Source organism: Dermacentor andersoni, chromosome 1 (assembly GCF_023375885.2).
Source record: "Dermacentor andersoni chromosome 1, qqDerAnde1_hic_scaffold, whole genome shotgun sequence".
In the NCBI taxonomy this organism is placed as follows: domain Eukaryota; kingdom Metazoa; phylum Arthropoda; class Arachnida; order Ixodida; family Ixodidae; genus Dermacentor; species Dermacentor andersoni.
Genome location: NC_092814.1, coordinates 206831259 through 206857583, shown reverse-complemented (window position 1 = coordinate 206857583; position 26325 = coordinate 206831259). Strand labels below are relative to the sequence as shown.

At 45.9% G+C, this 26325-nt stretch overlaps 1 protein-coding gene across 2 annotated transcripts in view; it reads right to left on the bottom strand.

The window, feature by feature from the left end:
- Positions 1-241: 241 nt before the first annotated feature.
- LOC126547007 (STAM-binding protein) overlaps positions 242-26325 on the bottom strand; it is a 99656-nt gene continuing 73572 nt past the window's right edge. For both annotated transcript variants that reach the window (XM_055062996.1, XM_050194811.3), the window contains 2 exons: positions 18778-18880; positions 242-10950 (listed from right to left, as the gene is read on the bottom strand). In XM_055062996.1, coding sequence (XP_054918971.1) covers positions 10888-10950; positions 18778-18880 — 166 coding nt within the window. In that variant the 3' untranslated portion in view covers positions 242-10887. The remainder of the gene's footprint in view (positions 10951-18777; positions 18881-26325) is intronic.

Below are 26325 nucleotides of genomic sequence, written 5' to 3'. Positions count from 1 at the left end.
GAGGCCAATAAAACTGTTTTTCTGATGTATACATATTGTTTAGGACGTACATTTGTGAAATTTTTATATACAACGCCTTGCTGTCAAATGCAAGCATGTACCAATGTACTGCTGCACCAGTGGTTGACCAGTGTTTTCTCATGATGCCCTGCACGATACTACTTGCCAACACCGGAAGTATGCTTTAGCACACTGATCAACACACAAAAGTGGCATCAGGCATACAATATTGAGAAATTCGTCCAAGCACATGTGTTTATTATAACCATGGTCGACAAAAATGTATTGACACAAATTCTGCACTAAGAGTCACCAAGAGAATGATCACATTGAACTGTTTTTCTCTGTACATGATGCCTTTTTTTTCTCACCCCTAAGTAGCAGTCTCAACATTTCTAGGGGAACACAATGAGATGCACCAATTTCTTAAAAGCAAGGTGCAGAAAAACATCCACTTCTGATATTACAAAAGAAATTTACTGCTTATATTACACTCAACTTTGGTAACATACGGTGTAGTGATTGACAAAGCTCAAATCATCAAAGGTCAGTGTGGCACTCCCTGGTATTACCCGTTACATGGTAGTGCTGGTTATTATGGCTCCTTTATACAATTTGCACCACTATTCACAGCATCAAATTAGTCCTCTTCCAGCTTTATTGCATTTCATAAAACAAGTATAGATCAACATTCATGGAAACCTACGGCACCTACATTCCACAAGCCTCAGGAACAGTTATCAGTCTCAAATTGCGGCATCTAAATCACTTTTTCTGCTTAAACATTCACCTTTATTAAGCACACATGGCAGAAAATCCGAGGAAACCTGTGATGAGCACATCCACATGAATAAAATATTTTTGAAAATTAAAATTAAAAAAAATAATTAAATTGTGGAGTTTTACGTGCCAAAACCACTTTCTGATTATGAGGCACGCCGTAGTGGAGTACTCCGGAAATTTCGACCATCTGGGGTTCTTTAACGTGCACCTAAATCTAAGTACACTGGTGTTTTCGCATTTCGCCCACATCGAAATGCGGCCGCCATGGCCGGGATTCGATCCCGCGACCTCGTGCTCAGCAGGCCAACATCATATCAAAATTCGGGCTAGACTGGTTTGCCAACAAGCAGCAAGCAGTCTTCCTATCAATAACTTGTTCCAGAGTTTCAGAATACACAAATCATTTTTGGGGGATGTTACTGCAAATAATTAAAATATACTTCAAGAGCCAACCCCATACTTTTTGAACAAACACGTCTAAAGATACACGTCAAACCGTCTCATAAAAATGCCTCATCTTAAAAAAAACGGCTCTTCCCTCAGGCTCTCTCTCTCATAAAAAAATATCTATAAATTCAGTCACTCACTCTCACTCGCTCAAGCACATACACATCCACAAACAAAAGTTTTGCTCCATTCTGGTACCTCACAAGTGCATCCAACTCCACAATGATTATACCTCAGCCAGAAATTATGTTAATTTATGTCGTGCCAGTAAATAAGGGTGCTGTAAAAAGCAGATTCAGAAGACTAATGCTGCATTATGTGCTACTCAAGGTAAACCCAAATTGCACCATCTACAAGACAAGAATGTTCTGGCTGCTAGCAGTTCTTTACTGAATATCTAGTACAGAATACTGGCACTTCTGCCAATGTACTCCCAATGCAGTCTTCACACCATAAGTTAAACACAGCACAACACTGTCACATATAAACGCGGTGCTCTGCGAGTATTTTCAAATAAATAAAATATGTTGTCAAGAAATTATTCTCGGCACTCTTGGTCTCAAAGAGCTCACGAACCATTTATTTCGCGAAGTGAACTTGTTCAGATCTTATTTCATGCAACCTTGAAATACACATGTGCAGCACAACTCTGCTTGTCCCAAAGGTGGCATAAAGGCAGAGAAAGATGGCCTTGAAAACAGATAGTTTATTGTGAACATTGCTGGTTGCCAACCTCATTGCCCAAGTGGTGCCTTACTTCTCGTCATTGTACAGCTTTAAATATAGTTTCACAAAAATCAAACAATGTGAAATATTTAATAAATACTCACTTCATAAAACCTCCCATGAGATGCAGAACATCTTTGAACAGGTGTTGTTTGCTTTCCTTAAACAGAAGCTAAAAAGTCATGCAACACAGGCCGTACTCTGAAACAATCACTTTCAGCGATATGAGAGTGGTACTTTAGAGGTTTTCTTTTTGTCATAAAAGTCCTGCTCAAGTTTCTTTTGGGCAAGGACATAAGTTCTAGAAGTATTACTGCCAACTATGGGGCAACAAGCAACTGCCCGTACACCACCATATGATATAGAGGCTGCTAAACAAATACGTTGACACATTCCTGCCATTAACTCTTTGATGCCTCTAAGATATGGAAGCATCAAACACACCTGTGCAGCATAGATATCTGAGGCACTAAAGTGCTTTTTGTATACTCAAAGAGAGCTAAAAGAAGAAAAAACTGGTTTCTAGGCATGATCAGTCCCTGGTGCATTAACGATTCCCACACTAGTCCAATTGAAAGCGAGAGAGACTTTCATTTCGCAGATCAGCACATTAAAGAGCAACCCTTGCTGGTCATGCACAGCATTTTTACTACTTGCAGGAAAACGGGACTGTACACTTTTGAGCGGACAATCGGTGAGAAAGTAATAAAAAGCTGAAAAGGATCACGATCACTGAAAGGGAAATGTAGCAAATGAACCTGTTCAGTGGTCAGTCAATGCTCTTGTAAATGCCAGAGTCAAAATACTGCTTCTCAGAGGTGGGAGGAAATCTACAAGTCGGCTCAAAAGACCACATGCCGTTCTCTGTGTTTATCTGAAACGTTGCAACACTTAGTGTTCCCTTTCCATGCTCGGTGCAAGACAACACTGCATCAGTTGATGAGCCAGATTTCTTTTGTGGCCAAAACCAATCAGTGCCAGCTCACGAAAGCAAGCAAACAAACAAACGAGAAAGCAACTAAAGTGCAGCCATGTGGTATTTTAGAAAAGCCCGGCATGCCAGGCGATTTGTACTCCTAAAATCGGCCATAATGCATACGAGGAGACAAAATAAAAGCAGAATGCCTTGCCAGAAGAAAGCTGCTTTGAGTGTGCTATGAATCGCAGAAGCAGAGGGGAAGCCACAGAAGCAATAACAAGTGATCAACTTATGGCTCTTAGTCAGCCTGCTGATATGAAATTGCTCTGAAAATTTTATGCGAAAGGATTTGCAAGGCATTATCCTTTCAAAACAAAGGCACAGTGAATGCGCGCTAAATGAAACTCGCATAAACAAAAACGCCTCTTAAATGAAACAATTTCAAAACAAATAAATGGTTTCCTATAAAATCGGTGCTGAGTCGTGCTCGACAATTGTTATACCATTTTGCAAGCCACATGGTTAAAGGGACACTAAAGGTTAATATTAAGTCAACGTAGACTGCTGAAATACCATCCCAGAAACCTCGAAACGCTTGTTTCATGTGAAGAAGAGACTTATTTTAAGGGAAAATGCGTTCTGAAGCATCCGTGTATCTCTAGCGCAGTTCAAATCGCCCGCCCTCCGATCGAGGAGTGGCGACGTCAGGGTCTCATAGGGACGTTGTGCCGTCGGTGAGTAAAATAGCGCCCGCAGACAGCGCTATGGCTTTTCTGCGCAAAACGCAAACGTGTGGCCAGAAACAGAGCCGACAGCAGCGCGAAAGCGGGACTATGGTGGCTAGCGGAAGGGAAAGCACGCGACGATAAGCCGGTTCTTTATTTTATGACGTCAACTTGTTGCAATGACGCTTGTTGCAATGGACAACCCTGATGACACATTGGCTCACTATGCTGGGCTCGAATTCAGCGATTTAAGCACTGATGTACGTGACCTGCTGCTGAGGGCTCGCGCTGCCGGCGTCGTTGCGTACTACTACGACGGCAACTGTAGTCATGGCTGTACATATTCGCACATTTGTAGCTTTTCCTTCGTGAAAACCAAATGCCGCATTCACCGCCCCGTCTTCGACCTGCAGTTGCTCTTGTGCTTCGGAGAATGCAGGCAAGACCGACGGAACAGCGCTACGGGAAAGTATTGCTTTGAAAGGCACTCCACACGACTTCAGTAAGTCGGCGTTGAACTCGTAATCTTCTGGACGAAAGTGCAGCGAGCACACTATGCGATTTTTCGGCTCTTTGCCAACGAGTTGTGGCAGAGGTATGGCACTTAACCACTTCGAACGGAGAGGTTCACTTGTTGGCGCACAGTGATAAAGTTGGATGTGCCGGTGCAACTGCCCTTGGCCAAGTTCCGCGGACCGTGCATCCTATAACATCACATGGACGTGGCATTCTTGTTGCTTGTTCCAAATGCGAGTTTCACGAGCCAGCAGAACCAGCGCAGCACGACACGATAACGAAACAACTGAAACTCCAAAGCCTGCGCGGCGCAGAGGCGAGCGCGCAGAGTCGAGCGAAAACGAAACCTTTCGACCACCCATACTACTCAAGGGTAACGTCAGAATGTTATTTTTTCTTAGAAATGAAGAGAAGTAGACAAGTAGCATTTTCTTCCGTCTTATAACCTAATGAAATGATTTTTAATACGAGTAGTTGCGTACTGGTGGCATAATTTATGAGGAGTGCCTTCGTCATCGGGCTAGTACCGGAATGTCGCTGGGGGGTCTCAAATCGTGTCATGCATTTACTTCAATTTCTCAGTTACTAAAGCTCTGTTCGCGATTATATTGATGTCTTAGACGTTCTAGAGCATTGCTTTATCACTTTAACTTGACTTCATAGCAACCTTTAGTGTCCCTTTAAATGAAACCAAAACTTAGCATACGTCGTACTGACATTGGCACAGGCTTTGCTGATGTCGATATCCAGAATCCAATCCAATCCGGTATGAGGTTGCTCACCTTCTTGTGTGGATGCCATTTTATGCTTGGTTAGTTGCTTTATACGTGCATGGCTCTACATGCATGCAATATGGAAGGAACTGCTAAAGAGCACCCCCATAATGTGTTGTCTTTGAACACCATCATGAAAGCTTGCGAAGACGTGAAGCATGCCTAGAGTCGAAGAACACCTATCGCGACAAGGCATGGCATCCCAAAGTGCACTCTTTCGAGGATTCTGAAGGATCGTGACAAGATTGAGATGGCATACAACAGCGGCACTTTCACCCCAATAGGAAGAGTCTAGCTGACCACTAGGACCTCGAGAAGACACTTACTCTGTGGTTCAAGCGTGCCCAAAGCTCCGGCCTTCCAGTGACCAGGCCATTTTGGAGAAGGTGAGACATTGCACTCCAGATGGGAATTGACTTCATATTCAGAGACGCCTGGTTAAGCCATTTCAGGAAACGCCACAGCCTTATTTTGCACACCATAGTAGGTGAAAGTGCCACGATAATAGAAATGTTTGCACTGACTCCCAGCAGCAGAGGCTCGAAGACTTCCTCACAAATTACGAGCACTGCGACATCTTCAACGGGGACAAAATGTCGCTTTTTTATAAGCTTCTTCCCAACAAATCTCTCAGATTTAAAGGTGAGAAGTGCACAGGAGGAAAACAAGGACCGCGTCACTGTTCTGGTTGGGGCCAACATAGACAGGTCTGAAAAGTTGAAGCTTCTTGTTATCGGGAAAGCAGAGACCGCGAGCTTTTAAGGGTGTCAAAGCACTGCCGGTATTGTATGAAGCAAATACCAAGCAGGCCATTTCTGAAACCAAGTTGAGGCAGAGGGACGTTAAGTTCACTAGAAAAGGCAGGAAGCTTATGTTTATTGTGGACAATTGCTCAGCACATGGTAAAGTGCGAGACCTGAATTCTATTCAGTTGGAGTTCTTCCCTGCGAACACAACAGCCATACTCCACCCAATGGATTAGGGTGTCATGCCAAATTTAAAGGCGTTCTAATGTCGCCACGTCCTGAGAAGGATGCTGCTGTGTATGGACAGGAATGAACACCACAGTACACCACAGACCTCCTCTCTGCCATTTACATCTTGGCCCACTCATGGGATGAAGTTTGTGGGAACAGCACGGTCCCTCAGTCTATGCCAGCAGGCCCCCGTCTTGGCCGGTCGCACCCAAGAGCACCCAGCCGAGCCTTGAACCACTGCTTGTGCTCACGAGTCACTTTTGTCCTCCACTTCTTTTACTGCTGGCTCCGATACTGGAGTTCCCATACTGCCCCTCCCTCTGCGAAGGCGATGATGGCACTGGCCCATAGTGGCTTGCAGCGACGGCACCGCACCCCCGGCAGTGGGCAAACCTTGCAGACTGCTGCACTGAACGAGGATCGGCGGAGCAGGCAACATCCGAGTCACCAAAGTCTTCCAGGAACCCAAAGGCCCTAAACCTGGCTTGCCTCCAGGATGGACGCTTCGCGAAGATGCGGCAGACCAGGTGGTGGAGCCTCCGAGTTGTCAAGGTCTTGCAGGAACCAGAAGGCCCTAAACCATTCTTGGAGGCACACCTGGTCCGGTTTTCCTCCTCAACCTCATTCTGACGAGTGCACGCAGCAGGTCACTGGAACTAGCAGCCGCCCGCTCGCTGCTGTTCCACCGCACAGAGACCACACGGCCCCACACCACGCAGTTACCAGGAGGGAAAGATCGCAGATGAAGATGATCGTCACTTGAACAGTGCCGCTTCCACTATCGTTGGCAACTGACCTCAAGCGCCCTTGAGGTTCTCGTCGTAGCCGCCGTTGAACTCTTCTTCGGAATCGTCATCATTGTTGTCTTCGCTGCCGCTGTCACTGGCCAGTGCTGAGGAACTGCCACCAGAGTTCGAGACTTCGCCCTCCTCGGGCTCAGACGAGGACGACACGCCGCTCTTGTCCTAGGCTTCACTACCCGGCGAGTGGTTCGTCCAAGCCATTTTCTTCGACAGCTTGCCTTCGCGTGCCTTGGCAGCTCCTGTACTGTTAACGGTCCAGTCATCATCACTCTCCAACATCTCCGAGTTGTTGAACGTGGCTGCGCCACCGGGTTTGGAGCCCCGCGTGGTCTCCGTGCTTCAACAACTTGTCACGTTGATGCAGTAACCGTGCCGGCAGGTCCCTTCTCCAATGGTGCCACTGGGAGCTTCAGCAGTGCATAGGAGACCTCTCCACCCCAGTGTCCCATGCCAGACCCGATGACTGTGACAGAGAAGCTGGCGAAAACGCTCCTCAGTGAACGCCAGAGTTTCAGCTCGCACCGCGGAGATGGTCACACACCAGGCCAGACAGGTGTTGCTACTGGCCGTGGAAGAGGCGCCGCCTGCCTTCCCCTCGATCATGGCCCCTTCAGGAACGTAGCCGGGGCCTCACGTTAAAGGCACCAATGTGGGAACAGTGCAGTCCCTCGGTCCACGCCAGCAGGCCCCAGTCCTGGCCAGAAACGCCAAACAGCACCCAGCCAAACCTCGAACAACCGCTCGTGCTCACAAGTCACTCTGCCCTACACTTCTTCGACTACTGGCTCTGATGCCGGAGTTCCCATAAGTTGTAGCTACTACAATTCAAAGATGCTTCTGTCATGCGGGCTTCTCTAAGGAAATGGCCACAAACCAACAGGAATATGTCGCCGATGGTGCTGAAACACAAGCTGTTTTTGGTCTGGTGGCTCAGAGGTGCGGCACGGGCACTGTGACAATGGATGATTGTAAAGCTATTGACGACGGCATTGTCACCTGCCGTGAGGACACTTTAGCTGACATAGTGAAGGAAGTTGATGAAGCCACCGGTAATGAGAGTGACGAGGAGATCGACTGTGACGACAACCAGAGCTTCCCACTGTTGACTAAAGAGGCAAGCCAGGCAGTAGAAGTACTCCAGCAGTACTTCCAGAAAGAGAGCTGCTTGGAGTATGTGTGCAGCCTAAACAGGACGAATGCCTACTTAGTGAAGCAGTACCACGCCAAGCTGAAGCAAACCTTCTTGCACAGCTTCTTCAGAGGTCACGACCCTTAAATGAAACTACCAATAAATGAAACCGATTTCCTTGTCCCCGTTGCGCTTCAATTAAATGTAGTGTACTGTAGTTTAAAGGCACACTAAAGTGAAAAATGATTTCTGCATCAGTAAATTACCGTTCTACAACATCAAAAACACCACTCTTATACAACGATAAGACATTTGGTAAGCCAGAAAAAGCGCAAGAACGAAATACGGGTGGCGACGCCTACTTAAGTTCCCGTACTTGGTGGCTGTGACGTCTTGGATTTTGATGGCATCTTCTAGGGCCTACTAATTATATATAGCAGTACAGATTGATTACATTGTGTTCTAGAGGAACCAAATATAAAACATGGCAAGTTTCGGGAACCTTTATTCAGCCAACACGGCCCAAATGCGAAAACATACTTTGGAATCCCTGACGTCGCGCTGACGTACCGGCGCTGGGGTTTCGGTGCGAAATTCAAATACTGATCCTTGGACCTTCATTTTCTCATCTAATAATCAAACTATATTTTTGAAATGACTGCCTGCAGGGTTCTCAAACAATGCTTCATTAGTCTAAACTGATTTATGTTTCGCTTTAGTGTCCTTTTAAAAGTGAATTAGTGTTGTGCTGTCAATTAAAGGAAAGCTGAAGTAGTTTCTTAAGAACTTGGGTTTAAAGTACGTTTTTATAGTTTCTAGACTCCAGAACTCTTATACTGAACTATAAATGGTCAGACCTGTCAAGAACAATAAAATTTATCAAAATATATACCACTCTGCTGCACGTCATCTTACTGGCACCTTCATTGTATATGTGGTTGGTCTGCCCCTCTGTGACGTCGTCGTCGAAGCATCTGTTGGCTGTCATGAATTGGTGCACCCAAGGAAACAAAACTCTTGTTTCCGCAGCTTGACAGTTGCAACGTACAAAGCCACTACAGACAAAAAAAACTTATGACCCTAGGCAAAAGCTGGATATTGGTATTTTTGCAAGTAATTTTGATCAAGAAGCCCCTCATGAGGAGTAAAGCTCTCTGGCCAGCTTTGGGCAGCAGTAACGTCTCAGCCTCTGCCGCTGATGTGATGAGTCACTTTTCTCATGTGTTAGTAACATCAACTAGAATGTATGGACTGCTAGGTTTTCTTGGTTTTCAGATGTACAACTAAAGACTACAGAAACAATCGACGATGATTGTCAATTTAAGAGAATAGCATGCTTCGGGGTGAATATTGGTTGCAGCACATCTGTAGCAGTAATATAGGTGGATATATACACTAGCCCATTCGTCCTATGTGTGTTGTCTCCTGGAGTGTGAGCATTGGTGTGGAAGCTGACTGCGATTCTTCTCTCCCACAGTCACCGCAGGGGGATAGGGTGGCCGGAGAAGAGGAGGGCTGTCCTTCCCAAGCTCTCCACCACAGCATCGGTATAAACCTTCAGACGCCCCAAAGTTCTAGTGTGATAGCGCGTGCATCTCGAAGAGGTATATTGGCATTTGGCAACATATGTTATACCCCGGAACTCGGTTGCGCGAGAACAAGGCCCCTTGTATCTATGGTGAAAGTGCGACTACCACCGACCATGAAAACTGGCGAAATAGCCAATGAAAGCTTTTTAAAGAAGGTGCACAAGTGATGCTGCTCTTACATCGAATTTCTTTCAACAGCCTCCACAAGCATATATACAGGCTCTGCTTCAACATCTGGTGCACAGTGGTATGGCGTACAGAGCGGTGTATACCGTAATGTATGCCAGCAATTTCTAAAATGGTGCAAAAGCTGTACATACTGGGGCATCCACATTGGAAACCTGATTGCTTTGATAGCATACCACGTTCAGGGCAGTCCAATATCAGCACTAACGTGGAGCGCATGGCTTGTGCTGTGCACCATGTGAGGCACAGGCACTCCTCGGAGCCAGTTTCAGTGCACCACATATGCATGAAAGGCAGAACTAGCACTACCTGCTTCATGTTGCCTGCTACATGTGCAAGGTACAGAAAACCCACTAAAGCATTTACCAGAACACCACTGCATTGGCTGGCACTATTATAGGCATGAGGAACATCTGGTAATGTGCACCAGGACATTCAATGGTACCATGTAGTGCTGACACCACCCGAGATTTGCATTTGAGCTCCAGATTTCAGCAAAAAGCGTTGGGTGCAAATAGCCAAGTATGTTCTCGCAAACACGTGGATTTGAATAACCAAGGGTGTTTCTCCATTGGGTTAGATACAGCTCCGACTAGACCTGATATTCTGTTCAATTTAAGCATCAATTTGAATGAAGCGATTTTGAATTATCAGGTTCATTGTACAAGCATAGGCAGTAACATCTCATTGTCCCAGCCAAGTAGAGATGTATGTCATATACAAAAAAGCAACCTACAAACGAACTTTTTCATCAAAAGCCTGGCTACCAGTCTGGGTACAACTTGTATATTGGAAAATCAGGTATATATGGTTCACAAATAAGGTGACTGTTGGCCAATTTAGAAATAAGCTTGTGCTAGTGTGCTCAATTAATTAACCCCTTTTTGATGCACTGAAGCATATGACAGCAAAAACAATGCTGATGGGAGGTGTACATGCTTGCAATCTTCAATTGTCACAGCTGCTCTTACCACTAACTGGCGCATGCTGGAAGTAACATCGCTGAAAATGATCAGTACGGAATACGGCACCACTTTAGAGGAGTTAATATCACTGGCAGCTCCTAAGACTTCTGTTAATTCCTAGGCTATAGCTTCTGTACAAAGCTTCTCATATGCAACTGATGCTGAAGTCAGTAACAATGCAGTCCAGGCACAACAAGTATGCAGTTATGACTAGCACTGAGAGCAAACACCGAGTGTCCTAACCAATCCCGCTTTTCCGGGACACAAAATATACAAAAATGTACAGTTTTGTGTGTTCTTGTTCTTTTACATCAAATACATGCTTTCAAGTTCACCCAAATGTTCTTTTTTATGCTCGAAGATCTACCACTGTAACTGGTGCCTTCTCGTCCACCTTGACATGTCTACATTCCTGCAACAGTGTCAAGAAAAAACAAACATATGAATCAAAATATGGAACTCTGGGCCCTCAATTCAGACGCTCAAATGTTGTGCTGCCAAGTGAACCTCAATAGAGGAATGTTTGACACAAAGAAGAATGACACATTCTTCTTCTTCCTTGTCTTTCACCACCTTGTTTTCATCTAATCATACGGACTAAAGAAACATTCTGATTGATTACATAATGGAGCAATACTTAAGCACAGTGTATTTCTGCATGTTCATAAATCGCCATGTCCGAGCCTCAGCAGGGCATGTTCCCTATGTGTTTGCAGAGATCTTCAGCATCACGTCAGCAGGAAGAGGTATTACTAGCTTCTTTTCCCTGAGCTAAGAGGTGCAGGTGGCATTTCACTGACTTTTCATAGCTGATCTAGCAGTGACAGATGAGTGAAAGCTTGAAAGAAAATGAATAAAAACAATAAAATAAAAAATTAGTGACTGCATCACCTGATGGCAGCTGTGAGCATAGCAGGCATCCAAGGTCAGCATTCTGCCATGCCGAGCAGTGTATGATGAATGTGATGCAAAAGTAAATATTTCACAGATCTGTGCTTTACCATGAATTGCTTGCGTAACCACATATTTCAAGCAATTTAACTGCACAGTTATAACTGAAATTCTTGAGAGAAGTACTGTACGAAATGTTCACTTACAATGTGCTCATTAACAGAATCGTTTTGAAAGAACAGAAAACTATCTGCACTGCAGAAAAATCAGAGGCTTTGAAAGAGTGTGACCTGTGATGCAAGAAACATTCTGAGTGGACATACAACTTCACTGCATCAAAGAACTTCCCTCCATGATGCTATTAGTTGCCAACATAACAGAAAAGTTTTTGACAGCACCTATCGCAATTTACTTGCAAAGATATTGTTACGGGGATGTTGGGAGTACAGAAGATTGTATTTACAATATCTATACAAAATGAGTCAGAGTAGTTAAGATGGCCGACCACCAGCAACACGCAGCAGCCAGCGTCTCTGCGATCATTCTTCTTCCTCTCTCTTCTTTCATTCTTCCGTAACAGGACCCCCGGGTGGTGAAGCGCCGTCTCGGCGCATGGCAGATGAAGAATTGCAAGCGAAGTATGGCTTCAGTCGTGAAATGTGGACAACATCAACAGGCATTGGACTTGAGGATGCATGAAACTGCAGCAGCGAAAGCTCTTAATTTACGTCGTTAACTTGACGCAGAATTTCATAAGGCCTTGTGTAGCGAGAGAGAAGCTTCTGGGAGAGGCCAACCCGATGACATGGTGACCAAAGGAGCACCCAAGCACCTGGCGCGAACTTAACATCGCGATGGCACTGGTCATAACGCTCTTTTTGTAAATGCTGCGAGGCTAATAAACGAGATTGGGCGACTTGACATGCCACGTGAGCGCGATCGATGACTTCACAAGCATACTCAGTTGCAACATGTGGCACAGAAGGGAGGATGGTGTCTGACGGCAATGTAGGGTCGCGACCATACGAAAGATAAAACGGTGAATATCCTGTGGTCTCATGTCGGGGCGAGTTATACGCGAATGTCGCGTAGGCCACCGTGGCGTCCCAGTCCCGGTGAATCTTGGAGACGTACATCGCCAGCATCTCTGTGATTGTTCCGTTGAAACATTCCGCAAGATCGTTCGTTTGTGAGTGGTAGGCGGTGGACAGCTTGTGCACAGTAACACAAGAGCGGAGGAAATCGTTGACAACCCAAGGCAAGAACGAGCGGCCGCGGTCTATAAGTAACTGTCGAAGTGCACCATGGTGGAGAATGACGTCGTGGAGGAGAAAATCGGCGAAGTCTGTTGCGAAACTTGTTGGCAACACCTTTGTTATCGCGTAATCAGTAGCGACGGCGATCCACTTATTCCCTCTAGTCGTCGTCAGAAAAGGGCCAATCAGGTCAAGGCCTACGCGAAAGAATGGTTCAGAGGGAAGTTCAATTGGATGGAGTCGTCCGACAGGTGACAGGGGAGGTTTCTTCCGGCGCTGACACAATTTGCAAGTTGTGACATTACCACGCATGGAGCGGTAGAGACCCGGCCAGAAGAACCGGCATCATACGCAGTCGTATGTACGCAAAACGCCAAGGTGTCCCACCGTCGGTGCATTGTGAAGTTGTTCGAGAGCGACGGATCGCAGATCACGAGGAAGGACAAGGAGCAACTCAGGGCCGCCAGAATAAATATTGCGGTGGTAGAGGATGCCGTCGTGCAGAACGAACATGCGGCATGTGGCATCAGTGCTGCCAGATTGCACTCCGGCGATGATGGACTGTAAGGATTCATTGCATTGTTGTTCAGCGCGTACATGTCGGTCATGTCAGTAAAAGCCATCATGTAGGTCACCGGATCATGCACAGCAGGATAAGGAGGATCCACGGGGTGACAAGAAAGGCAGTCAGCATCATTGTGCAGACGTCCAGACTTATAGTTGACAACAAACGAAAATTCCTGGAGCCGCAAAGCCCAGCGACCAAGCCGTCCTGTCAGGTCCTGGAGGGAAGACAGCCAACAGAGTGCGTGGTGGTGGTCTGTAACGACCAAAAACATGCGGCCATCCAAATATGGCTGGAACTTGGGGACAGCACAAACTAAAGCCAAGCACTCCCGCTCGGTGAAGGAGTAATTTCTCTCGGCAGGTGACAGCAGGCAGCTGGCGTAAGCTATCACGCACTCGGTACCATTCTGTTGTTGGGCGAGAACAGCGCCGATGCCATGGCTGCTTGCGTCAGTGTGGACTTCGGTCGGTGCAGATGGATCAAAGTGGGCAAGTATGGGAGGGGTAGTCAGAAATCCGATGAGAGCGGCAAAAGCGTGAGCCTGCTCCGGGCCCCATGAGAATGGCGTGTTCTTTAGAAAATCTGTCAAAAGGCCGAGCAACGTCCGCGAAGTTTTTGACGAAACGGCGAAAGTAAGAACACAGGTCGACGAAGCAGCACACGTCAGAAGCAGAAAGTCACACAGGGAAGCTGCGTACGGCGCGAACTTTTCCTGGATCTGGTTGGACACCGGATGTATCAACGAGGTGTACCAACACGATAATCTGACGGTGGCCGAATTGACACTTTGTGGAGTTCAGTTGGAGGCCGGCTTTTCGGAAGACCGCAAGAATGGCAGCGAGTCGGGTAAGGTGGCTGCTGAACGTGGGAGAAGAAACGTCGTCAAGGTAACAGAGACAGGTGGTCCATTTGTAGCCTTGCAGAAGAGAGTCCATCATACGTTCAAATGTTGCAGGAGCATTGCATAGGCCAAAGGGCATGACTTTGACCTGATATAAACCATTCGGCGTGATGAAGGCCATCTTCTCGCGGTCCATTTCATCAACTGAAATCTGCCAGTAGCCGGATCGAAGATAGATGGACGAGAAGTATTTAGCTCTGTGCAAGTAGTCCAAGGCATCATCGATGCGTGGTAGTGGGTAGACGTCTTTTCATGTGATCTTGTTTAAGTGGCAATAACCGATACAAAAACGCCAGGTACCATCTTCCTTTTTCACAATCACGACAGGTGAAGCCCAAGGACTGGCTAACGGCTCGATGACCCCTTTGCAGAGCATTTTGTCCACTTCTGATTGGATGACCCGACGTTCAGCATGCGATACACGATAGGGACGCCGACAAATAAAATTCCTGTCTCCGGTGTTTATATGGTGCTGAACAAGTGATGTTTGGCCTAAAGGCCTGATGCCGAAATCAAAGACATCACTGCATGATTCAAGTCGGAGACGCATGTCCGTGGCCTGTGCAGAGGTGATGTCAGGTGCAATCATTTTCGCGAGGTCATCCGTTCAGGAACCAGAGCTGTGAGCTGCAATTGGCGCTAATAAACCACTCTCGGCATTCAGACTCACAATGTCAAATTCGGAACCACTAGAAACGCTGGCCAAGAACATGCCGGCCAGAATCACTTAAGGGAACAGGCTGAAAGTTAGAAGCGGTAGAATGACGTTGTTATTAGTAACCGTGACCAGCGTATACGGAACAGCAACGTTTCGGTTCAAAAGCACGTCGATGATAGGGCAAAGCACATATTTATCGTCAGGAGCCTGTGGCTGGGCGGTCAAAGTGATGTAAGTAATTGCCTCGGGTGACAGATGCACATCGTGAAGCGAGCACAAGTGCGGTGAGGCGGTGCTCGGAGCATCGGAAAGCTGAGGCAGTTCTAACTGAAGAACGCCAGTCGCACAGTCGATGAGAGCAGAATGCATGAATAAAAAGTCCAATCCAAGGATAACGTTGTGAGGGCAGTTGTCGATCACAGCAAAGAGAACAGAAGTAGGGTGGCCGGCTATACTTAAATGCGCAGTACACATTCCAAGAACAACCAGCACGCCACCGTCGGCCACACGAAGCACTCAGGCAACTGCTGGTGTGCGGACCTTTTTTAAATGTCTATGTAGGCTAGCACTCATTACAGATACGTGGGCTCCAGTGTCCACGAGTGGTTGGACAGGTGCGCCATCTATTTTAACATCAATTACAGTTGGCAATGCTGCATCACTTCCGAAGGCTGGATTTCTTAGTTTTCCAAAAGGGTGCGGCCAAAATCCACAGGGGACAAAAGGCGACGTGGTTGCGGTGAACGTGAAGATAGGCGACGTGTTTGCGGTGAACGACTGGTGTGCGGTGATGGTGAGCGGCTGTACCATGTGTTCCTAGCAGAGTTGTCGGCGCTGTTAGACTCGGCGGTGGGTGAAAAACTGCGGGCATTTCCATCAAAACGGCTCAGGTTGGTCGGCATGGGAGGTGTTGAGGGCCATGAGTTGCGACAGTATCGGGCGACGTGACCAATGCAGTGACAGGTGAAACGTATCGGCTGGTCGTCCACAGTTCTCCACTCAGTCAGGTTGCGATAACACGGAGAGAAGCGTCGGGGTGGAGCGAAAATACATGTAGTAGAAAAGCATTTGTTAGCTCTGGGATTGGCGACAGCACACACAGAATGTAAACCAATGTTTTCAAGTTCCTGGTGTACGATGGCTTGTACGAGGGGAACTGAAAATGTGGTAGCATCAGGGCTACATCAACAGAAAGCTGCGGGCACCATCGCATCCGGTTCCCGTTTAACGATTCGCACCGCGTCCTCTGATGGCGACGCATGCTGCTGTGTGGGTTGATCTTCACACGTCAATGTTGCGGCAGTATTGGGAAGGCTGAAGAATGGTTGCAAGACGCATCGGCTTTTCGCCTGCTTGAATTGTCGGCACTCTTTAATGATTGCATCAACTGTAGAGCAGGTTTTGCACATGAGCAGATTAAACACGTCGTCACCAATGCCCGTAAGCACGTGCCCGACCTTCTCAGCTTCTGTCATGTCGTGATCGGCTTTACGACAAAGTGCCAGCACGTCCTGGATGTACGAGACATAGGACTATGTGGGGGATTGGGCACGGGAGGCCAGTTCCTGCTTTGCGGATATTTTACAGCCGGCTGGTTTGCCAAACAGCTCTCAATTTCTCTTTCCATTGGTCCCAGCTGGTTAGCTCCTCTTCATGGTTTTCGTACCACACCTTTGCCGTGCCTCTTAGGTAGAACAACAGGTTAGCTAGCATAAGCGTAGGGTCCCATCTGTTGATTCCACTCACGTGCTCGTACATGGCCACCCACTCTTTAACGTCGGCGCCATTGGTCCCACAGAAAGTTCCAGGATCCTTGGGTTGCTCAACGACAACCAAAAGTGACAGCGACGTAGCATGCGGAGGTGACGTAGGAGGCGGCAACGACGTTGATCCCGAGTGCTCACCGTCATTCATGGTGAGGACGGTGATGCGGCGTCTACCGTGGAGCTCCGTTTCCAGCCGTGGTACCCCGCACCTCTCACCAATATGTTACGGGGATGTTGGCAGTATAGAAGATTGCATTTACAATATACAGTCGCCGACTGATTTTCCGGACTCCAAAAATTCGGACATGCTCGATTATTCGGTCTGCTTCGCAGCACCGCCATTCTACCGATAGACCCATAATGTATAAGAACTGCCGTAAGTTCGGACACCTTGCAACCTCTCGTCTGATCTTTCGGACACTTCTTGAGCCAACTCGACCGAGAGCACCATGCACCGACTCAGACCGGTGCATGATTCGACTTGCTGAACGCCATTTTGGTTTTGAATGGAGCCTCCTTGCTGCCCCACGAAGTGGTGCTACTGCAAATCCCTGCTCATCATCATCGTTTCTGCCTGGTTCGATAGAGCGGCTCTACAACAGTTCCGGTTTCAGCTTAATAAGCCATGTCAAGACAATCCAGCAGCTGATTTGTTTCTTCGCGCACAACGCTGCAAGTAGGCCACGTTTTTCGTTTGTGCGACTGGTGTCGACATGGAGGTGTTTGCTTTGTGTGCTGTGTCGAGGTTCCGGTGATCCAATGCGGCATACGGAAACATCGGAAACATACGGAAACATTCCGGCATACGGAAACAAGTGTCTCATGGTGCCGACAGTGCCCACACTGATTGCACTGGGGAATGCCGGCAAGCGGGTGCCGGGAGGCCTAAGATTTGTCGCCTTCCAAAGTGCTCCCTACTGACGCGGAAAATGTTCTGCCGAGACCTGCGCAGTGGTAGCATTGCGATTCCAGACACCATCTCATTTGACAGTTTCACAGGTGTTGACACTGCTGTACTGACATGCGCAGAACTCAACAACGGCGAGATCATTCGTCAGGTTTCTGCTGCACCGCCGGACGATGACTCTGAGTCGGAAGATGACGCACCATGTGCTATGCTGCCGTCGCATGCGGAGCATGTACAAGCAGCGACTGTGCTTACAGCCGCCTATAGTGACCGTACGACCCTCTCCGAGAATCAGGCTCATTTGATTGCGCGTAAACAGAACAGCGTGCAATGGCGCATTCACGATTTCTTCAAGCCTACTGCCGAACCCGAATAAGTGCATAGAAATAAAGGATTTCATTTTTTTTTTTTTTTTCTTAATCTGCTTTTTCGGACACCTGTTTATTCGGACATTTCCGCAGTCCCCGTGAGATCTGAATAAACGGTTGGCGACTGTATATACAAAATGAGTCAGAGTAGTTAAGATGGCTGACCACCAACAACACGCAGCAGCCAGCGTCTCGCGATCTTCTTCCTCTCTCTTCTTTCATCCTTCCGTAACAATATTTTGACATGCTCATGTGGGAGGTGTCATTGAAGTTTAGATAGGGTAACTAACCTGGACATTTTTCAAACTTTCGTTTAAAAAAAAAAAAACCCAAAAACTTGCTACTCCTCAGAACACACTTGTCCACATGTCTATGCCGTCAAAGTTAACAGGAGTATAAGCACAAAAATGTCAGTTTAGACTGGTAGGGTACGGCTCAAAGATAAGGCGTATCACTTTTGCCTGCAAAATAGCTGCCATAAGCAAAGTAATGTAAATGTTAAGTGTTTCTGTCTATTTACCAATTATTTTTTTCAGCACGATTGGTTATGATGCAACACTGTTGGCTGTGACAAACTGTAAATAGTAAAGGTCAGCAGATGCAACAAAGGCCTTGTGAACAATAACAGCAATGATAAATAAAAGCGAATCGATACCTTGACAGACAAAATTGTGCAGAACACAACATTGTGCACAAGATACTGCTGCAGGCACCTGGCATAGTTTTGATTTTAGTAAAGTGCTTCTATCTAGAAGCCAGGCTCCTGTTTGTGGAAATTTTCCTTCACCCACAAATACTAACGGCAAGATGATTTGCCATATGAAGCATTTTCAGCTTACATTCAGATACATAAATCTCTGAAATATGCCAAGCATGTAAACATAAATAGGGTTTCATCTATTGAATAAAATGGGGAGAACGTACCTCATATAGGGGTGGATCATTGGGATGAGGATGGAAACCGGTAGCACGGCATCCAGAGATAAATGGCAAACCATGATCAGCAGTCAAGTTGAAGATCTTGTTCCTTGAAAGTAATTTTTCTCAGAATCAGCGAACTATGCAGACACACTTGAATTGAATGCCAAGCAGAAATGCAGGACGCATAACACAAGTGGTCTCAAAGCAAGTACCTTTTTATTGCATGCATTGCACTGACACGACAGTAGTTATCATCATCATCATCATAATCATCATTATCAGCCTATTTTATGTCCACTGCAGGACGAAGGCCTCTCCCTGCGTTCTCCTCCTGTCCTGCGCCAACCGATTCTAACTAGCACCCACTAATTTCCCAATTTCGATGCACCACCTAGTCTTCTGTCGTCCTCTACTGGTCTTCCCTTCTCTTGGTACATATTCTCTCACCCTAATGGTCCAACAGTTATCTAATCTGCACATTACATGACCTCCCCACGCACCATTTCTTTCTCTTAATGTCTATTAGAATATCATCTATACCCGTCTGCTCTCTGATCCAAACCGCTCTCTTTCAGTCTCTTAAAGTTATGCCTAGCATTCTTCGTTCCATCGCTCTTTGCGCAGTCCTTAATTTGTTCTCAAGTTTCTTTGTCAGTCTCCAAGTCTCTGCCCCATATGTCAGCACCGGTAAAATGCACTGATTGTACACCTTCCTTGTCAGTGGTAACAACGGTAAGCTTCCAGTCAGGAGCTCGCGATGTCTGCCGTATGCGATCCAACCCATTTTTATTCTGTGAATATCCTTCTCATGGTCAGGGTTCCTTGTGATTAATTGACCTAGGTAAACGTACTCCTTCACAGACTCTAAAGGCTGACTTGCGATCTTGAACTCTTGTTCCCTTGCCTGGTTATTTATCATTATCTTTGTCTTCTGCATATTAATCTTCAGTCCCACTCTTACACTCTCTCTGTTAAGGTCCCCAATCATTTGTTGTAACTCGTCTGGAGTGTTGCTGAATAGAACAATGTCCTCGGCAAACCGACGGTAGTTGAACTATTCACCGTTGATCCTTACTCCTAAACCTTCCCAGTTTAATAGCTTGAATACTTCTTCCAAGCACGCAGTGAATAGCATTGCAGAGATTGTGTCTCCCTGTCTGACCCCTTTCTTTATCGGTATATTCCTGCTTTTCCTGTGTAGAATTAAGGGGGCTGTGGAATCTGTGTAGTTATTTTTCAGGGTATTTGCATAAGCAGTCTGTACTCCTTGATTATGCAATGCCTCTATGACTGCTGGTATCTCTACTGAATCAAAAGCTTTTTTGTAATCTATGAAAGCCATATAGAGAGGCTGATTGTACTCTGGATTTCTCGATAACCTGGTTAATGACATGGATGTGATCCATTGTACAGTATCCCTTTCTGAAGCCAGCCTGTTCCCTTGGTTGACTAAAGTCCAGCGTTGCCCTTATTCTGTTGGAGATTATTTTGGCAAATATTTTATTACTGGGAGTAAGCTAACGGGTCTATAATTTTTCCATTCTTTATAGTCTCCCTTATTGTGGATTAGTATAATGTTTGCATTCCTCCAGTTTTCTGGGACCCTTGCAGTCGATAAACACTTCATATAATAAGCCGCCAGTTTTTCAAGCATTATGTCTCCTCCATCTTTGATTAAATCGACTGTTATTCCATCTTCTCGTGCCGCTCATCCTCGTTTCATGTCTTGCAAGGCCCTTCTGACCTCATCGCTAGTTATAGGAGTCTCTGCAACCTGTTCATTACTGTTTCTAATTGAAGTATCCTGACTCCTCTGGGTACTATATAGGTCAGTATAGAATTCTTCCGCTGCTTTTACTGTATCTTCGAAATTGCTGATATTATCCTGCTTATCTTGCAGTGCATACATCTTGGTTAGTCCTACATCAAGTTTCCTTCTCATTGATTTCAGGCTGCGTCCATGTTTTACGGCTTCTCCAGTGTTTTTCATGTTACAATTTCAGATATCACTTATTCTCGTTTTGTTGATCAGTTTTGACAGTTCCGCAAATTCTTATTTCTTGAGTTGGACACTTTCATTCTTTGTCATTTCTTTATTAGGTCCCTTGTTATTTGGGAGAGCTTGCCTACTCGTTGCCTTGGTGCCTTGCCTCGCACTTCAATTGCTGCCTCTGAAACCAGTCTAGTTATGGTTTCATTCATTACCTCTCTGTCATCTTCATCTCTCTGTTCTAAGGCTGCGTATTTGTTGGCAAGTACCAGCCTGAATTTGTCTGCTTTTACCCTTATTGCCCCTAGGTTGACCTGTTTCGTCTTGACCAATTTCTTACCCTTTCTCTGTTCAAATTGAGGTAAATCCTAGCCCTCACTAACTTATGATCACTGCACTTTACCCCTACCTATTACTTCTACATTCTACCACGACCTACTGTATAAAGAGCGACCTGCGCATCCCGTGATCGCCTACGGCAGCGCGCGGCCGAAGAAATACCACGTGATCATTGAGTAGGGACCAAGCGTGCCGGTAGAGGCCGCCAGTGCTCACCCTCACAGCAGCGCCCGAAACGCTACAGCCTTGCCTTCAGGAGTACAGCGATAACGGTAAAAATTCACAGAGGAGCTGCAGGAAACTCGGCATTTCACATTATTGACAGCGTGCGGCTAGAAAAATGTGTGTCGATACATGCGATACATGCCCCAGATATTTGGCATCTTTGCTGTGCAGTGCAATGAAATTTGAAACTACTTTGAAGGCGCGGCCGCGCGCCTGCTAGGATTGAAATAGCGTAATCCCTAAGAGCTTTTTTTCCCCTCATTGTCTGCTAAAATGTTGGTTAGTGCTGTGGTGCCAATATGGTCTGGTGCGCACTTTCCGCGGTAGCCGAGGCCCGAGCGCGCCCGCACTTCATTCTCCCGTAGGTTTCGCTAGTCCCGAGCCGGACGCAATGAACGCACTACGTACCGCTTTGCAGGGCCTATGCGTTCCTTTGCTGCATTCGGCACGTTCACTGAAGTGACATGCTGTTGAGAGCGCGGCAGAACGTGACTAGATTTAATTGCAGTGCATGCCACAATCGTAAAAATGTGCTGTTATTGATGTATTTATTTGCGCCGCTTTACCAAATGATAACGAAAGTCTAGCTTGAAAAATTCCAGGGGCGCTTTATTGTGCCATCACACAGATAGTCACTACACTTTAAGCACTTTTCTGGAGTTGGGCTTTTGAAACGAAAAGCTTCACTACGCTAGTCAATACCCCGCGTTGCGCGAGCCAGCGTGTATGTGTTCGGAGTCGGCGCAGGTGGCCACTGCTGCGCGCTATGCGTCGTCGTTTGACGTTCGCTGCAAGCGCGTGTTTATTGCGGAGGCCGACTATACAACCGCTTGCCAGAGAACAGGCGTGCGCATTCAACATGGAAGGAGAAGAGTACTACCGATACAGAGAGCTGTGTTTATGGCCACAGAAATCGCAAGACAATGTGCCCAACAATGATGAATAAAGAAATTTAATAATCCTGCATAACTTATGGTACATCTCATTGATAAGCAATTTCCATAACTACACAAGGCACACGTATAGCATAACCATAAGCTTACCAAAGCATATCCATAAGTGAAACCGTAAGCATAACCATAGGCTAAATCATAAAGCATAACCATAAGCTAAACCGTAAGCATATCCATAACTTAAACCATAAGCATATCCATAAATTAAACCATAAGCATATCCAAACCTTTTCGCTTCGAGATATTCAGGCTTAACCTGACCTAAGCCCCAGACAATTTTTTTTTTTTTTTGTTCAGGTTTCAACCACTGGTTCCTAATATCGGTCACGGGGAACTCTGAAATCAAATTCCTCTTGATGCTCGGCCGCTTGACTTTCACAACAGCATGCAGGAGTAAACCATCGTGCATGAAGAAGCCACAAACGCGAAAGCCAGCGCCCACGGGGCTGAGAATCACAGTGTCACTGAAATAGAATCTGGTAATCAAGATCTAGCGACACCAACAGATCACCAAGCACTCAGCTAATCGACTGTTTCGCGCGTGTGCGTTTGCGTCCTTCCGTGCTCTTGCTGAAAATGCTTGCTGCCCGTGCGTGCGGCTGGCCACGGGGTTGGGGTAGGTGGGGGTGAGCACTAGCGCCACTGTTCGCGGCGGCGGTTTGGAAAACTAAAATAAAACCACATAAGCAAAAGCAAATCAGCGGCGCTGGCACAGCGCCGCACGCGCAGGTCGCCCCTTATACAGTAGGTCGTGCATTCTACACTATGCTGGGATCAGTACAAAGTATGAAATCAATTTCATTTCTTGTTTCACCATTAGGGCTTTTCCAGGTCCACTTTCTGTTGCTACACTTCCTCAAGAAGGTATTCATTATTGGAAGCTTATTTCTTTCTGCGAATTCTATCTACATCTCTCCTCTAAGCCTTCCTAGAATCAACGCCATAGTTGCCAATTGCTTGTTCCCCAGCCTGCTTTTTCCCCACTTTTGCATTGAAGTCTCCCATTACTACAGTACACTGAGTCTGTACTTTTCTCATCACTATTTCAAGGTCTTCATAAAACTGATCTACTTCATCATCATCGGGACTGGATGTTGGAGCCTAGGCTGGAATTATCTTTCATCTATAGCTCTTAGTTTGATTATGACTACTGCTACCCTCTCATTAAAGCTATAGAATTCATCAATGTTGCCCGCTATGTCCTTATGGATTAGGAATCCTACCCCGTATTGCTTCTTATCTGGTAGACCGCTATAGCAGAGGACATGGCTGTTAGTCAGCACTGTATAATCCTCGTCAGTTCTTCTAATCTCACTAAGGCCGATAATATCCCAAACTATGTCTGAGAGGTCCTGAAACAGTCCTGCTAAGCTAGCCTTACTCGAGAGGGTTCAGGTGTTAAACGTTGCAAGGGTCAGTTTCCATTGGCGGCCGGTCCGGACCCAGAGATTCTTAACACCCTCTGCTGCCTTACAAGTCTGACCGCCACCTCGGTCAGGTGCTCCGCAGCTGCTGGGGACTGAGGGCCATACAGTAGTTGTAAAGCATTAGAAATGGCATATGAAGAAAGAAGAAAAATTAAGGAGAAATAAAAAGGACAGAAAATGCACAAGTGGAACTTTCAACATTATCTGTTCCATATAATCCCTCTCCCCAGAAGGAGAACCAGTAGAAGTGGCCATATAACATGCTGCAGACATTACAGTTCTATACTCCACTTCATACTTATCGTGCAATGCTAAGGAAGCTACGCAAGAAGTTCGGTCCCCGAATGCATCATTCCGTGCGTTTCGTGGTTGCATTTTATGGTCAAGTCTCATGGTCACACACAGTCACATGAGCTTGCACGTGAGGCTTCCGTAACAGGCTGCTAACAAAAAACCCGTAAAGGAACACAGCAAAAAGCAAAGTGTTCTAAACCAATGTAAAACAATATATTAACAGCTATATAACATAGTCTGTTGAATTTTATGCATTAAAACCTTTTTCATTTATTACTGAGCCTAAGTAAAGAACAATTTCACACAATTTCACATATGCACAAGACTGCTGCACCAATAAATTCTGGTAGCCAAATAAATAGCATTTTCTTCTATTTCAAAAAGGCCTCTGACACTGTAACACACCAGCACTGTTTGCTTAAATCATCGTATCTTACCAAGCCCAGCTAACATACTTGCATGGCTACAAGCCCATCTTTTAGACTGAAAAGAATGCACCATTTTCATGACGCATCATTATCACATGTAACCGTTCTATGGGCATTCCACAGGGCTCCATATTAAGGTCGCTTCTCTTTTTTATTTATATCAACGATCTTGCTGAACCACACAGTCGTGTCAGGCTGTACGCAAATGACTGCTGCATATATCCCAATATTAAGTGCACAACAAATTCCGAACTGCAGAAAGACTCAGTAATATCATGGTCTGGCAACTCCAGGCAATTCATGATCTCCAGTCAGCCTCTAGAATGTGTGCAAGGGTATGTTTATCTAGGTCAATTACTCATAGGGCTGGGCAGGTCATGTAATGTGTAAGGCAGATAACCAGTGGGACATTAGAGTTGCAGAACAGGTTCCAAGGAAAGGAAAGCACAGTCGAAGGCGGCAGAAAATTAGGTGGAGTGATGAAATTACGAAATTTGCAGGCGCAATTTGGAACCAGCTAGTACAAGACAGGGGTAAATGAAGATCGCTGGGAGTGGCCTTGGTCCAACAGTGCAAATAAAACTAGGCTGACGATGATAATGACAATGACTGTGACGCTCGTATCATACAACATGCATACCGATCCCTCAGGCAGCCATGTTTTTTTTAATGTTATCTTTTTAATGTTAACCTCCTGTGACGTTACTGGCGTCCAGCAGTTCATTACTGGTTGCTGTCACAACGGAAAGCTGCTGGAGCATTCAGGCCTTCAACGCGCACTCATGCTGTGGTGCGCATGCAAAGTTTTCAAAGTTTTTTTTTTTTTTTGAATTTCCTTGACATATGAAGTAATTGGCAACGCTATCAGGGTTCAATCTTTGCAAATTGCTTCTGCTTTTCATACGGCCTCTGCTTGTACCCAAATAATTACGCATGTGAGTTATTTAATACGTATTTTAGCTCTGCTTTGAGCAGTGCGATTGGACATGATTATACGAATACCTTGAATTTCCAGCCAGTGATGAGTGTTATGGATGATGATGTTATTAGCATCAATGGTATAGAGTCTCTGTTGCAGAATCTGAGAATTGCTAAGGCTGGGTGTCCTGATGACTTGCCAAACAAATTTTATAAACTTTGTGCTCAGTCGGTTGCACCATACTTGAAGATTATCTTCGAAAAATCGCTTGACGAATCCTGCCTTCCAGATGACTGGAAAATTGCAAGCATTGTGCCAATTCACAAGTTTGGTCCTCGTGACACCGTGTCAAATTATAGACCATTATCACTAACTTCAGTTGCATGCAAGACACTTAAACATATTTTGTATACTAGTAGAGTAGCACATATGGAGGCACATTCATTGTTTAATCCTTGTCAGCATGGTTTTCGAAGGGGCCTATCTTGTACTACGCAGTTGACTGAATTTTTGCACCACCTGGCAGGGGCACTGGGCAGGTGCGTTAGCGTGGAAATTATGATTTTGGATTTCAAAAGGCATTTGATACCATGACGCACTGTTTGCTAATTAAAAAAATGGCCTTTTACAATACTAGTCCTCAAGTGATATTGACACGTGAACTCGTTTATCTTCTACGGGTGAGCGCTTTTACCATCTAAGAAATGTTATCGCTGAGCGCAGGACGCGCCTACATGTATCAGAAGTTTCTAGAATGTTATCGATGCTTCTATCCGCTGTCTGTTGTCGCCGAACCTTGTATAATCTGATTGCATGTATGTGCGACGCGAATAGTGTAGAACTTTGTGGAAGGCATGCAGGTCCCAGCGATTACTCTGGAACATTCAATGACTGATGTATAAAAGCCGACGCGCTTGACCTGCTGATCAGATTTTCGAAGATCACCGACTGTGTTCGCCGTTTTCGTTGAGCATTG